This window comes from Physeter macrocephalus, chromosome 21 (assembly GCF_002837175.3).
Source record: "Physeter macrocephalus isolate SW-GA chromosome 21, ASM283717v5, whole genome shotgun sequence".
NCBI lineage: Eukaryota > Metazoa > Chordata > Mammalia > Artiodactyla > Physeteridae > Physeter > Physeter macrocephalus.
In genome coordinates, this window is record NC_041234.1 from 108,981,419 (window position 1) to 108,997,336 (window position 15,918).

At 41.2% G+C, this 15,918-nt stretch overlaps 2 protein-coding genes across 11 annotated transcripts in view; one reads left to right on the forward strand and one right to left on the reverse strand.

The window, feature by feature from the left end:
- The window catches only part of FGF13 (fibroblast growth factor 13), a 543,918-nt gene that overhangs the window by 138,335 nt on the left and 389,665 nt on the right, over nucleotides 1-15,918 (reverse strand). The gene's annotated exons all lie outside the window — the stretch shown is intronic.
- Nucleotides 999-1,589, forward strand: LOC102979128 (60S ribosomal protein L17-like). The gene has a single exon (XM_055081568.1). The coding sequence runs from the start codon at nucleotides 1,007-1,009 to the stop codon at nucleotides 1,550-1,552; it is 546 nt and encodes a 181-aa protein (XP_054937543.1). The 5' UTR covers nucleotides 999-1,006; the 3' UTR covers nucleotides 1,553-1,589.

Sequence of the window (15,918 nt, forward strand, 5' to 3'; positions counted from 1 at the left end):
CTGTTTGGCTAACATATTTACCAAAACGTCCATGACACAATAAAAAAATCACCTGTCATGCCAAGGACCAGGAAAATCACAATGTGAATTTTAAAAAAAGATAATCAACTAATGTCAACACTGAGACGACTTTGATGTTAGAATTATCTGACAAAGATTTTAAAGCAGCCATCATAAAAATGCTGAAACAACAATCAGAAATTCTCATGAAACAAATGAAAAAATATAGAATCTCAGAAAAGAAATACAAATTATAAAAAAGAACAAGATGGAAATTATAAAAATGAAAAATACAATAATATAAATTTAAAAATCACTGGATGAAATCAATAGTAGATTGATGACAGAGGACAGAATCAGTGAACTTGAGAATGGATCAACAGAATTCACAAAATATGAATAACAGCAATTAAACAGACTGTAAAAAAAATGAACAGAACCTCAGAGATCTGTGGAATAACAACAGAAGATCCAATATTCATATCATAGGACTCCAAGAAGGAGAGGAAGAAAATGGAACTGAAAAAATGTAAAAAAATAAGGGCTAAAAACTTCCCAAGTTTGGTGAAAGATGCAGACCTATAGATTCAAGATGCTGAGCAAACTCCAAATAGTATAAACACAAAGAAATGCATGCCAAGACACATTATAATTAAACTTCTGATGAATAAAGACAAAAAAAGAAATCTTGAAAGCAGCCAAACAGAAACAACACATTACCCAGAGAGAATACCAATTGAATTGACTGCAGATTTCTCATCTGAAACCATGAAGAACAGGAGGGAGTATCACAATCTTTCAAGTGAAATTCAAGAAAATTTTTTCAAGAAAATTATTTTCTCTGAGAAAGGCCATGCAGAGAATGAAAACACGAGCTACAGTCTGGGAGAAAATATATGCAAACCACATATCTGACTAAAACTATCTAGAGTATCTAGACTATATAGAGAACTGTCAAAGCTCAAGAGTAGCTTTTCCAGTAAGCGGCCTGAGGTGACCTCTAAAAATGGTTCGCTGTTCACTTGACCCAGAAAACCCCACAAAATCATGCATGTCAAGAAGTTCAAATCTTCGTGTTCACTTTAAGAACACTCGTGAAACTGCCCAGGCCATTAAGAGTATGCATATCCAAAAAGCCACCAAGTATCTGAAGGACGTCACTTTAAAGAAGCAATGTGTGCCATTCCATCGTTACAATGGTGGAGTTGGTAGGTGTGCCCAGGCCAAACGGTGGGGCTGGAAGCAGGGTTGGTGGCCCAAAAAGAGTGCTGAATTTTTATTGCACATGCTCAAAAATGCAGAGAGTAACGCTGAACTTAAGGGCTTAGAGGTAGATTCTCTGGTCATTGAGCACATCCAGGTGAACAAAGCCCCCAAGATGCGGCGCAGAGCTCATGGTCGGATCAACCCATACATGAGATCTCCCTGCCACACTGAGATGATCCTTACTGAAAAAGAACAGATTGTTCCTAAACCACAAGAGGAGGTTGCCCAGAAGAAAAAGATATCCCGGAAGAAACTGAAGAAACAAAAACTTATGGCCCGGGAATAAATGCCGCAAAAAATAAATGCAAATAAAAGTAAAAAAACACAAAAAGCTCAAGTAAAAATCAAAAAATCCAACTGAAAAAAAAAAAAAATCGACAAAAGTCATAAACAGATATTTCACCAAAGTGGATATATAGAGGGCCAATAAGCACATAAAAAACCATTCAAAATCATTAGCTATCAGGGAAACACAAATTAAAAGCACAATAAGATACCACTGTACACTTAGCAGAATGGCTAAAATAAAAAATAACAAGAGAAAATTCTGGTGATGATGCCAATAACTGGATCACTCACCTATTGCTCTTAAGAATGTAAAATGGTGCAGCCACTCTGGAAAATGGTTTGGCAGTCCCTTAAAAAATTAAACATGCAACTATCACATGACCCAGTAACTGCACTCCTAAGAATTTATCGCAGAGAAATGAAAACCCATCTTCACACAAAGATCTGTACAAATATGTTTAAAGCAGCTTTATGTTAAGATCAGAAAACCAGTAGGTAACAGCTCAGATGTTCTTTAATGGGTGAATGGTTATGCTAAGTGTGGTATATCTATATCATGGAACTCAGGAATAAAAAGGAAAATAGTTATTGATATGCACAATACCTGGGTGAATCTCAGGGAATTATGCTGAATGAGAAAAGCCAATTCCCAAAGTTTACATACCTGTGTGATTTCACATATATAGCATTCAAGAAATGACAAAATTATAGAAATGGAAAAGAGATTAGTGGTTGCAAGCAGTTAGGGATGGGGGAGGGATGGCGAGAGGGATGCAGGAGGGTGATGTATGTGGTTATAAAAGAGCGACACGAGGGATCCATCTGGTGTTGGAACCGTGTGTAGCCCTAAGAGTGTTGATGCACACATAACTCGCACAAGTGATAAAATTGTACAGAATTTAATATGTATACGCACATGCAAGTGCAGGTGCTGCTGGGGAAATCTGGGTAGAATTGGCATTTTATAGCAGTGTCAATGTCCTGGGTGGTATATTGTACGGTGTTAATGCAGGATGTGATCGTTGAGGGAAGCTGGGCAGGTCATGCATAAAAAATCTCTGTTTATTTCTTGCGACTGCATGTGAATCTACAATTATACCAATAATAATTTCCATTAAAAAAAAAAATCAAGTGTTGCTCAGTCACTTAAGGCCCCATATTCCTCTCTAGCAGCCACCTATTTTTTTATCAGTTTCCCTGCACAACCAGCTTCTGATTTCTCTGTCTCAACTTCCTCATCCCCCATCAATTCTCAGTCCACCACAATGGATCCTATCATTCCACTGAAATGGCTCTTGTCAAGGTCAAAAACGATCTTCTTGTCATTCTATCCCTATCTTACTTGATGTCTCACCCTGCTGACTGCTCCTTCCTTCTAGAAACATTCTTTCCCTCTCCGTCTTCACAGGTCACTCCTCAATCTCCCTTTTGGGCTCCTCTTTCTCTATCTGCCTGTTTCTCTTCCTTCCAGATCATTCAGTAATTAACTTCATCAAGGCCTGCAAGGTACTCACCACCTTCTCACAGTTAAATCATCTACCCTGTGTCTTCAATTCACTCTATCCAAACCTTTGACTTAACAATCCATCACTGTATTCACTCCTGCAAACAAGCTTAGCTCACTAATTTCTCTCTCCCTCTATCACATCTGCCTTACAAAGTCCCAACCTCAGTCAACTCTCCTCCCTGCCTACTACATCCCTCTATTTTGGCAGCTGAATATTGTCTGCAAAAACACACAGCAGTGTTGGCAGGTTTCATTTTAAAATTTAAAACCCTGATTTTAAATTTCAAACGAGCCCTCTATGTTGCCTGAACATGACACCACTTGCTTTCATGTTCACATTCCTACTGTCCAAAACAACGATTTCACAGCTTCCTCTCCCTTCTCAAACCTAAAAACAAATCCAACATCTAAGCTTTCGCTCACAGATGATGTTTTTGCCCCACTCAATTGACAAAGGAGCAGCCCTATAGTGAAATATCCCTGCTTCTCTCTGTGGCTATCACCTCCACTTGTGCTCAGTGTTCATCGCATCCCCTCTAGCCTTCTAAGGGGTCCCCTTCCTCTCATTATTCCCTCTCTTTCTTGCATCTCAAATTTCTCCATCTCCCTCTGATCATCTTCAGCAGCAAATGGGCTTGCCTTAGGTATTGCCCATTTTTACAAAAAATTCCTTTTACCCTAAATCTCCATTCCACCTGCCAACTCATTTCTGATGCACTTCACAAGAAAATCTCTTGTGTAAGTAGTCTACAGTCACCGTTTTGACTTTACATCTCTCATTTGAAAAAATTTATTTATTTATTTATGGCTGTGCTGGGTCTTCGTTGTTGCACGCGGGCTTTCCCTAGTTGCGGCGAGCGGGGGCCACTCTGCCGCGGTGCGTGGGCTTCTCATTGCGGTGGCTTCTCTTGTTGCGGAGCACGGGCTTTAGGCGCACGGGCTTCAGTAGTTGTGGCACGCGGGCTCAGCAGTTGCCACTCGTAGGTTCTAGAATGCAGACTCGGTAGTTGTGGCACATGGGCCCAGTTGCTCCGTGGCATGTGGGATCCCCCAGGACCAGGGCTCGAACCCATGTCCCCTGCATTGGCAGGCAGACTCCCAACCACTGCACCACCAGGGAAGCCCCTACATCTCTCATTTTTTCCTCAACTCTAATTTCAGTTTCTCTCCTCACCACTCGCTCTACAGACACTGTTTTTGCAAAAGTTATCAATGACCTTCATGTCATCGAAGTCAGTGGTCTCTTCTCTGCTCTTAATTTACTTGATTCCCCGCAGGACTTGACACATCTGACTATTCCATCCGTTTTAAAACCTGTTCTTCCCTTGGCTTCCAGAACGCTGCACTCTCCTGGTTCTATTTCTATCACACTGGCCTCTCTCCCAATCTGTTTTGCAGCCTCCTTTTCTTCTCATCCTAAGTGACCTCATTCAGTCCTATAGCTTTAAATACTGTCTATGTACTGATGACTCCCAGGTTTACATTTCCGCTTATATCCAACTGCCTGCTTGACATTGCCATTTGGATGTCTAATAGGCACCTTAAAACTATCACAGTCAAGTGAGGGGCGCCAGCTTGGGGTGTCTGCGCCTGAAGCACTCCAGACTCTGGCCACTTTCAGGAATATCTCCGTGGATTCCCAGCTGGGGGTCGGACCAAAGTTCCTGCATTGGGAGCTCCAAGTCTGAAACACCGAATTAACAGAGAATCTCAGACCCCAGGGACTATTCATCGGCGTGAGGTCTCATGGAGGTCCTCATTTCAGCACCAAATTGAAGAATAAAAACCACATGATCATCTCAATAGATGCAGAAAAAAAACTTTTGATAAAATTCAACATCCATTTATAATAAAAACTCTCCAGAAAGTGGGCACAGAGAGAATATACCTCAACATAATAAAGGTCATATATGATAAACCCATAGCTAACATCATACTCAAAGGTGAAAAGCTGAAAGCATTCCCTCTCGGATAGGAACAAGACAAGGATGCCAACTCTCATCACTTTTATTCAACATAGGTTTGGAAGTCCTAGCCACAGCAATCAGAGAAGAAAAAGAAATAAAAGAATATAAATTAGAAAATAAGTAAAACTTTCACTGTTTGGAGGTGACATGATCCTCTGCACAGAAAGTCCTAAAGACACTACCAGAAAACTACTAGAGCTCACCAGTGAATTTGGTAAAGTTGCCGGTACAAAATAAATATACAGAAATCTGTTGCATTTCTATACACTGACAATGAAATATCAGAAAGAGAAACTAGGGAAACACTCCTATTTACTACCACATTTAAAAAAAATACCTAGGAATAAGCCTATCGAAAGAGGCAAAAGACCTGTACTCTGAAAACTATAAGACGTTGATGAAAGAATTGAAGACCATAGAAACAGATGGAAAGATATATTGTGTCCTTGCATAGGAAGAGTCAATATTGTTAAAATGACTGTACTACCCAAGGCAATCTACAGATCCAATGCAATCCCTATCAAATTACCAATGGCATTTTTCACAGAAATGAAACAAAAAATTTAAACATTTGTATGGAAACACAAAAGACCCCAAATAACCAAAACAATCTTGAGAAAGAATAACAGAAACATAACTGGAAGAATCATGCTCTCCGACTTCAGACTATACTACAAAGCTACAGTCATCAAAACAGTATGGTACTGGCACAAAAACAAGACATGTAGATCAATGGAACAGGATAAAAAGCCCAGAGATTAAATCCACATAGTTATGGTCAATTAATCTATGACAAAGGGGGCAAGAATATACAATGGAGAAAAGACAGCCTCTTCAATAAGTGGTGCTGGGAAAAGTGGAGAGCTACATGTAGAAGAACGAAACCAAACATTCTCTAACACCAGATACAAAAATAAACTCAAAATGGATCAAAGACCTAACTGTAAGACCAGATACTATAAAACTCCTAGAGGAAAACATAGGCAGAACACTCTTTGACATAAATTGCAGCAATATTTTATTGGATCCATCTCCTAGAGTAATGGAAATAAAAATAAAACTAAACAAATGGGGCATAATCAAACTTAAAAGCTTTTGCACAACAAAGGAAACCATAAACAAAACAAAAAGACAATCTGCGGTCTAGGGGAAAATATGCAAATGATGCAACCAACAAGGAATTAATTTGCAAAATATAAAAAGAGCTCATACAAATTAATAATGTTAAAAAACAAACAACTTAATAAAAAAATGGGCAGAAGACCTAAATAGACATTTCTCCAAAGAAGACATACACACAGTCAACAAGTGCATGAAAAGACGCTCAATATCGCTAATTATTAGAGAAATGCAAATCAAAACTACAATGAGGTATCACCTCACACCGGTCAGAATGGCCATCATTAAAAAGTCTACAAACAATAAATGCTGGAGAGGGTGTGGGGAAATGGGAACCTTCCTACACTGTTGATGGGAATGTAAATTGGTGCAGCCGCTATGGAAAACAGTATGGAGGTTCCTTAAAAAACGAAAACTGGAACTACCATATGATCCAGCAATCCCACTCCTGGGCGTATATCTGGAGAAAACTCTAATTTGAAAAGATACATGCACCCCAATGTTCATAGCAGCACTATTTATAATAGCCAATACATGGAAACAACCTAAGTGTCCGTTGACAGATGAATGGATAAAGAAGATGTGGTGTGTATATATATATATATATATATATATATATAGACAATGGAATATTACTCAGCCATAAAAAAGAATGAAATAATGCCATTCAAAGCAACATGGATGGACCTAGAGATTATCATACAAAGTGAAGTAAGTCAGAAAGAAGAAGACAAATATATGATATCACTTATATGTGGAATCTAAAAAAGTGATATAAATCAACTTTTTTACAAAACAGGAACAGACTCACAGACATAGAAAACAAACTTATGGTTACCAAAGGGGATAGTGGGGTGGGGAGGGAGAGAGAAATTAGGAGTTTGGGATTAACATATACACACTACTATTTATAAAATAGATAACCAACAAGGACCTACTGTATAGCACAGGAAACTATGTTCAATATCTTGTAATAACCTATAATGGAAAGGAATCTGAAAAAGAATACATATATATACATGACTGAATCGCTTGGCTGTACACCTAAACTAACACAACATTGTAAATTAACTATATTTCAATTTTAAAACATGGTTAAAAAAATCGTATCATTCATTTCCTTACTTAAAATCTTCCAGGGACTACCCAAGAGACTTAGAATAAAATCTAAACTCCTTTTCCTCCCTATTTTCCCAACCAGTCCTGTGGGAAAAGCCAGGGAGGGATTTCACCCTCCACTTTCCAGAAAACAAACTGAGGGAGAGGGCAAGGGAACCACCATATAAACACCCACTCCATATCTGCACTGGAGGAGGAGAAGGTTGTTTTATTTGTAGGAAATTAAAAGCCCTTGGCAGTTCTTTACCAAGCCTGGGTCAATTAGTCTGGCATCTCCAGGGTCTTCCCGGAGGACTGATTTCCATGTTTCTCTAATCTGAAGCCCCTGCTTCAAGTGGGCTGGTTTCTCCAAGGAGTTACAGTGAGCCAGAGAACTTCCTGCCTCCAAGAGTTTGTTAGAACTCCCCCACCCATCTCTTTACCTCACCTCCCACTGTCCTTTCTCACCACCCAGCGAAATGCAACCATCATTCACTACCATGGCCAGAGGGCAGCACCGACGAAAGGAAAGGTAATAAAAACCTTGGCCTTCTGTCTTCTGGTCCAGCTAGATCTGCCACTAAGTAGCTGTGTGACTCTGGGCAAGCCACATAACCTCTCTGAGCCTTAATGTTATTGAAATGGTCCCTGTTAACATTAAGATTCCGTAATCAACTGCTAGTTTTCAAGTTGCAACACATTACCAATTCTACTCGCACCAGGTCAAAGAGAGGAAATGTAATAGTTTTATAAGAAATAAACAAACAAAAAAATCACTGGGACTTTCCTCTTTTTCCTTGGAAAACCTTCATGGTTAACCAATGACTATTTATAAAATAGATAACCAACAAGGACCTACTGTATAGCACAGGAAACTATGTTCAATATCTTGTAATAACCTATAATGGAAAGGAATCTGAAAAAGAATACATATATATACATGACTGAATCGCTTGGCTGTACACCTAAACTAACACAACATTGTAAATTAACTATATTTCAATTTTAAAACATGGTTAAAAAAATCGTATCATTCATTTCCTTACTTAAAATCTTCCAGGGACTACCCAAGAGACTTAGAATAAAATCTAAACTCCTTTTCCTCCCTATTTTCCCAACCAGTCCTGTGGGAAAAGCCAGGGAGGGATTTCACCCTCCACTTTCCAGAAAACAAACTGAGGGAGAGGGCAAGGGAACCACCATATAAACACCCACTCCATATCTGCACTGGAGGAGGAGAAGGTTGTTTTATTTGTAGGAAATTAAAAGCCCTTGGCAGTTCTTTACCAAGCCTGGGTCAATTAGTCTGGCATCTCCAGGGTCTTCCCGGAGGACTGATTTCCATGTTTCTCTAATCTGAAGCCCCTGCTTCAAGTGGGCTGGTTTCTCCAAGGAGTTACAGTGAGCCAGAGAACTTCCTGCCTCCAAGAGTTTGTTAGAACTCCCCCACCCATCTCTTTACCTCACCTCCCACTGTCCTTTCTCACCACCCAGCGAAATGCAACCATCATTCACTACCATGGCCAGAGGGCAGCACCGACGAAAGGAAAGGTAATAAAAACCTTGGCCTTCTGTCTTCTGGTCCAGCTAGATCTGCCACTAAGTAGCTGTGTGACTCTGGGCAAGCCACATAACCTCTCTGAGCCTTAATGTTATTGAAATGGTCCCTGTTAACATTAAGATTCCGTAATCAACTGCTAGTTTTCAAGTTGCAACACATTACCAATTCTACTCGCACCAGGTCAAAGAGAGGAAATGTAATAGTTTTATAAGAAATAAACAAACAAAAAAATCACTGGGACTTTCCTCTTTTTCCTTGGAAAACCTTCATGGTTAACCAATGATTCAATGTTTCTTTAGTGAGACAGGGAAATCTTGAAGCTCCTGAACCAAACTGCCAATATCTGCTCGCTTACTAGCTTCCAATCTGCAAGAGTTTGAGACTAATTTCTTTAAAGTGGTGGATCCTGCTTGACTTTTCAAAGCAGAAGACTTTTCCTCATTATCTGCACTGTGAAAAAGTTTTAAAAGAAATTAAATGAGGAACGATTAATTGATATTTGAATTAGCCCTTAGTCACCCAGATGTGGCTGCAGGAGCTCCAGGGATGCGCTGTCTCTGGTGGCCAGATTTTGCTGCACAGAGAAAGTACCCTGGGCAAACCCAAACTGCCCACCCAGGGCCCAAGCCTAAGTAAGGCTTCACAGACGTTCAGCCTCTTTCCTCTCCTATATCCTATCCATCACCTGGTCCTGGATCTACCCAGAAACACTTCCTAGATATGTTCAGACCCAAAGAGCCAGCCCTTCCCCCTTCACCTATCTTAATGCTTTTTTGTTTGTTTGTTTTCACATCTCTGTGCCTTTGTCCTTTGCCTTTAATAAAATCTCTGCCTCTGATATCCAGGCTTAGTTCCCATTCCACCCTCTCAAATGTAGATGAAATGGCCCCTCCTCTGCCAAGTGTCCGCTGCACTCTGCCCTTACCCTTCCTAAAATGAGGAGTGTGTCACAATAACTTTTAGAGATTCCCCGTCAAGGCTGTCTTCTTTATCTCTGTATTGCCAGCATCTGGCACAAGGCTGGTGAATTTGCAAGCTAGAGTTGACCCTTGAACAACACGAATGTGAACTGCGCGGGTCCACTTACACGCGAATATTTTTTTCACTAGATACATAGTACAGTACATGCCAGATGATCCACGATTGGTTGAACCTGCAGATGCAGAACCTCGGATACAGCCAGCCAACTATCAAGTTCTAGGCAGATTTTTGACTCTGTGGGGGGTCGGTGCCCCTAATCCCCCCATTGTTCAAGGGTCAGCAGCACTTAATCGCTGTCTCTATTGAACAAATGAGCACGAGAATGGATCCTCAGAACCTGGATTTGCACATGCAGGCAACAAAAGTTCTACTTCCTTGACCTGATGCTTAGTATGATGTCAAGGCCTGCCTTCTGTATGTCACTGTTCACTGGCCGCTTTCTTTAGGGAAGTCCTTTTCCTCTATTATTGATTGTGGTAACGCATTTGAACTGCTGTCGAAAGACTTAACAGCCGTTTTGTACTTAACTGCAATCAAAGGAGGCAGGAACCCGGCTAATGTGGACTGTTGACCTGGAAGGCTCCCTCGGTGGTCTGAACTGTAATATCTTGATGTCTGCAGCAACACTTTAACGTCTGTACAAAGCAAGATACTTAAGAACAGTCAAGCTGGTTTTGTCACTCTAATGACCCTAAATGGAATTCGCCAGTAAAACAAGAAGAAAATCTCCATGAGCATTCGGCTAGAAAAGTAAAAAGCAATTAAAAGGGGTTCATTTGTTAGTTGTCTACATTTGTCAACTTTTCCCCAGGACATATGTAAAATCTACGAATTTTGACAGGAAAGACATTAGCTTTGATCTGTGGTCCTGATATCAAAATGTTCACCAGAGTTAAAATGTTTGCTCCTTAAAACATAATTCACCCTTAGCTCCTTCATCCCTTTTTAAACTCTTCAAATTTATGCACTTTCACCCAAGAGTGCCTATAACTTAACCGTATCCCAAGGAATTAATTTTCAGGGGCATACGTTGAGTGGTGTTTCTAGTTTCTCACAATCATACCATCTTTCGCCTTCTAAAAGCTCAGTCTTCTCTACAGGAGGACCAAGATGCATCTGTGCATTGCGCCACAGCGCATGGTAGGACGTCTAGCATAGATTCTGCCCTCTCTAAGTCGTAGCTGACGACGACAACAACAACAATAATAAGGGATATAATAAACATGCATTGACACCAACTATAGTTTCTGTAACTTTTACTATTAAATCTTAGCATCTCTGTAAGATAAGGGGTATTATCCCTATCGTGTGTGGATGAGGAAACTGAGCTTTAGGAGATTTTCAGTGTCTTGCCCCAAACTGTGCTCAGTGGGTGGCAAAGCCAGGAAACAAACCCATGTCTGTCTGTCCCCAAAGCCAAGACACTTTTTTCTCTTACAGGACCCTCTGACCAAAATGGATCGCTTCATCTCATTTCTGTTTTGCAGGTGAGCAAACTGAGTCCTAGAGGAGGTCAGTGAACATGTCCAAGGTCACGTCAAAAGGACGTGTTTTGAGTAACTTCAAACCCAGTTCTGTGAGATTCCTAAGCTCTTGTGAGCTCTCTTATACTACCCTGTTTACACGAATGGATGGACCTCAATTGACCTGAGACTGATCTCACGGGGTGTCAGGGTAGCTTGGGGACTGGAGGGTGCAACGGGTGAGTGGCCATATTTTAAAAGGTAGGAGGGGAGGGTAGCCACCATCTTATCTTCCCATTCCTAGTGACTCAGTTTGGCCCTGGGCAGCCTGATTCCCTGTGGTTCAGAGCACTGGTGGGGAACCTGATTCTCTCACAAGATATGTACACACCCTAATCCCTGAACCTGCGAATATCACCATATTTGAAAAAAGAGGGTCCTTGCAGATGTCATTAAATTAAGGATCTTGAGATGAGATCATCCTCAATTATCTGGGTGGGCCCTAAATCCAATTACAAATGTCCTTAATAAAGGAAAGGCAAGGGATATTGGAGAAAGAGGAGGAAAAGCCACAGTAGAAGAGGAGGTGATATGAAGACAGAGGCGTAGATTAAAGTGGTGAAGTTACAAACCAAGGAACACCAAGGAATGCCTGGAGCCACCCCAAACTAGAAGAGGCAAGGAACAGATCCTCTCCTAGAGCCTCTGGATGGAGTGCAGCACTGCCAAAACTCGATTTTGGATTTCTGGCCTCCAGAAATGCGAAAGAATAAAATTCTGTTGTTTTAAGCCACCAAGTCCGTGGCCATTTGTTATGGCTACCACAGGAAACTAATCCACGCCCTGAGTGTGGCTTGAGGTGCTTCCATCTGCAGACACACAAAAAGAGAGCTCTGTCTACTTCTAGGACTGAGTAGTTTGATCATGAGAAACCCCCAACCAGGAAATCCAGGGTGCTTAGAATGCAGAGTGCAGGGCAATCTTAGACTGTAACGTGCAAGGAGTAAGCGGATGGCGGTCAGGGCCTACCAAAGGCCCTGTGATTAGAAACACCTGGGCTAATACAGGTGCCATGAAAATCTTGATAGGCATGAAAGTAAGGATTCTAACAAACTAGGCATCAATACCATACAAGATGTACTAACCTATAAACATGAAGGCTTCAGCAAGGCTTCAATTAGGACAATTTGTCCTGCCTTTACACTTCATCTGAAGCTGCACGATGTGGAGAAATGAGCATAGACTGTGCTCTAAAAACCTTGGGTTTCATTTCTGGCCCTGTCCTAGGTCCCAGAGTCATTGAGCTGACAATGAGTAGACAGTTTCTCAGCTTCCTTATCTGCAAAATTGAGACAAGGCCAGGAACAATCTCACTGAGATGTCAGGATTGAGTTAAATATTACAAGTCTACATGAAGAATCACTGACACAAAACAAGTGCTCACGAAATAGTAGTTGGTGTTCTCTTCAGTCATGAGACCTCAGCCTGCAGCTCTGTCACTGCCATCCTTTCCCTGAGCTGGTTCAAGAGTAAGAGGCAAGATCTATTCTCACAGCCAATGTTCTAACCTAAGTGTAAGATGGCTCAGAGCAGGAGCCTCCTCGCCATCCTGGACCGAAGTCTCAAAATGGTGAAATCCAATGGACTTCATAGCTCTGAAAAAGAGTGGATGGCTTCTCACTTTTATCTGCTCATTGTGTCTCAGATCTTATAGCAGAATTCCCTGAGTTAGGTATGTGACTTTTCCCAACCATTGTTTGTAACTTATGATAAAATTTTAGTCGCATTCATGAAATGAATGATTCGTTGAGATTACATTTTTAAAATTGAAATCAACAATACAATGCAAGCTACCATCACAGTTACTGGGCTAGACTCTGTCACGACATTTTGTGATGGCAGTCACTTCAGTGGCTGGGAAAACTGGATGACGCAAGGGACATGGCATCAGGAATGAGTACTTTCTATGAAGTCACACTTCATTTACATCATGACATCAAACGACTGAATTCATTTTCGTCTGTTACGCTCAGTTCTCGGGACTTACCTGGAGTCTAATCTGTCAGATCCTTTCGGAGGTGTTACCAGTGAAATTTGTCAGCATGACAAGTGGTCTCTTTTATTCTTACTGTTAAGTGTTCCTGCATTCTGGGATTCTGACAACTGAGAAAACTCCTGTAACTTCTTATTTAATCATGGGAAGCCTCAGAGGTGAAGAAACAGACCTATTGTCTGAAAGGCAATCATTTTGTTTTAAAATATTCACCAGCGAAAGGAGAGGTCAGGCTAGAGTAAGGAAAATTCAGTGCTACCAAGTCACAAGTTCATTCTGCTGTAGCGGCTCAGTCATTTAAAGGAGAAAAACCCAGAATGGTAAGTAACTCCAGCCAGGAATAATACCATGCATGTGTTTGTCCTTAATGGAAGAGGTATTCTGACATTCTGTGCTGTGCCTGACATCTTAGAGCTTCTCCACAGAAGTACACAAAAAATTAAACTCAGACAATCCAAGTGTGGTTTTCTTCGTTCCGTTGGGAGTTCTCTTTATAGCTATAAACACAGGGTATAAGAAGGGTCAAGTTATTCCCTCAGGAAGGTAAACTGTAGGTGGAATGGAGCCAAATTAATTAACTCCTACATAGGTTTAAGTTATTTATAAACCTGAGAAATAAGCACAGCCCGGATTTACAAGTGCCTGTAGCTAACACATTTAACTCTTTATGAACCAGCTAAAAATACCCCAATCCTCATTTCTACACTGGAGAAATTTTGGTTTAGCCAAGTCAGTTCTGCCATCCTCACTTATTCTCCACACTATACGAAAAGATGCCAGCAGTCCTAAACGAAACACAATGAATCTAGGCTAGTTTGTACCGTGAGTTATTTCTGTGAGTAACTGACAAACCCACTCTGAATCATCAAGATCCATCCAAATTGAAGGGCTGTCACGGATTCTTGGCAGATAACACACGAATGGCAGGTCTGGAGCAGGTGAGCCTCAGGAACACACACAGTCTATGTTGTGAGACACGTTACACAAGCTGTAAGACGTATGTTTGGGAATATACAACGAGTTGTGAAGATAATCGGGGACTGATTCTTTTCATAGACAACATGGCTCACATAGGGGTCCCATTGCAGTCGAGTTCAGAAAGACTTTGTAGAAGCAGAAAGAGTTATAGAACCGGACTAGACCAGACAAGTCTGGAGACGGGGACCACAAGCAATAAATATAATTTATTGCCCCAATCAGGACATTTTTTAAGATGAAATGAGGAGTTATTAATAACTGCATCAAGACCTAGGTCTAAGGCATGGGGAGGGCACTGCTAATATTATAACTGATATTGGCAACGGAGAGGGAACATCTTGCATGATGCCTGGCATGTAGAAAAGTTCGATAAAGTTTTGTTGAATGAATGAGTAAAGTAAAATTGGATCACTTTACTTCTCCAAAGCCTTTCAAACATCCATTGCGCTTGTTATACCATTATTAAGAACTTCATGGTAGCCATGGTTTTGATTCAATTTTGTTATAATAAAGGGAGAGACTGGCGTTATAACCACCAAATCCAACGGTTTTGTCTCAGCTTACACTCTCCTTGATCTTTTGAAGACTCTAACAGTATTGGCCACCGCTCTCTTACCTTGGTTTCCATGACATTGTGCTGTCCTGGTTCGCTACTTACTTTTCTGACCACTGCTCCCTGCCCTCTTTTCCTAGTTTCTCTTTGTCTTTTTCTTCCTCGGCCCTAAAACCAGGTATTCAAGGGGGGCCATCCTCGACCCCTTGCCCTCTCTTTCTACCCGTGTTCCCTAGTGGTCTAATCTACTCTGTGTACTCCTCACACCATTCTTAAATTTGGGCCTCCCTCCGGAGCATCAATCCTGCAATGCGATGTTGCGCCTGCACCTCGGACTCATCTTTTTGAAACAGAACTCAGCATCTTAAATCAACTCTTCCTTCTGCCATCTTTCTTTGAAAGGCACCTCCATTTGTCGAGGGACCAAGTCTTGAAGCCCCAAGCTCATCATTTTTTTCTTCCCTCTGAGCCATACATCCAAGACAACACCAAGTTCTCCCGGACCTTTTTAGCAAATTACTCCTACATTTGCCCAACTCTAAATGCAATAATTGCCTTGGTTCAGGCCTACCATCTTTTTCTTGCTATGGTGTATCAACCTCCTAATTAGCCTTTCTGCTTTCATTTCTAGCTTCCCAATCCAAATCACTGGGGTTTGAAGTTTCCTCTATTTGGATGTCAAGGCATGACCTATCTTAGCTGCATAATTGCTATTGCTGAAAAACAAGAGAGGTGATCCAAGCGCTAGAGAAAGTGAGTAGAAATCACTACAATCCCTTCTAATAGCTGAAAGGGCAGGTAGGAGATAGGGGACTGGAAACTACCTGAGTCAGGACGAGCATCCAGACTGCTGGAGGGTAGGAGCTGCTTCCTATTTATCGGTGTCCATTCGGTGTCATTCATCTCTACTCGGGTCGCCCGGGAAGCAAACGTAAATGCAATGTTGCTTTCTGGGCAGCAGAGCGAAGTCTTTTGATTTGATGCCAGATGGTGGGGTAGCACCCAGTCTGATTTAGGACGGAGAAGCAAATGACGGCAAGAATCCACCCTTTGAAAAATAGTGCCTACTTTGGAGCAGTCAGTG

Coding starts and splice junctions, on each gene's coding strand:
- LOC102979128 (XM_055081568.1), top strand. CDS start 1,007: ATGGTTCGCTGTTCACTTGACCCAGAAAACCCCACAAAATCATGCATG.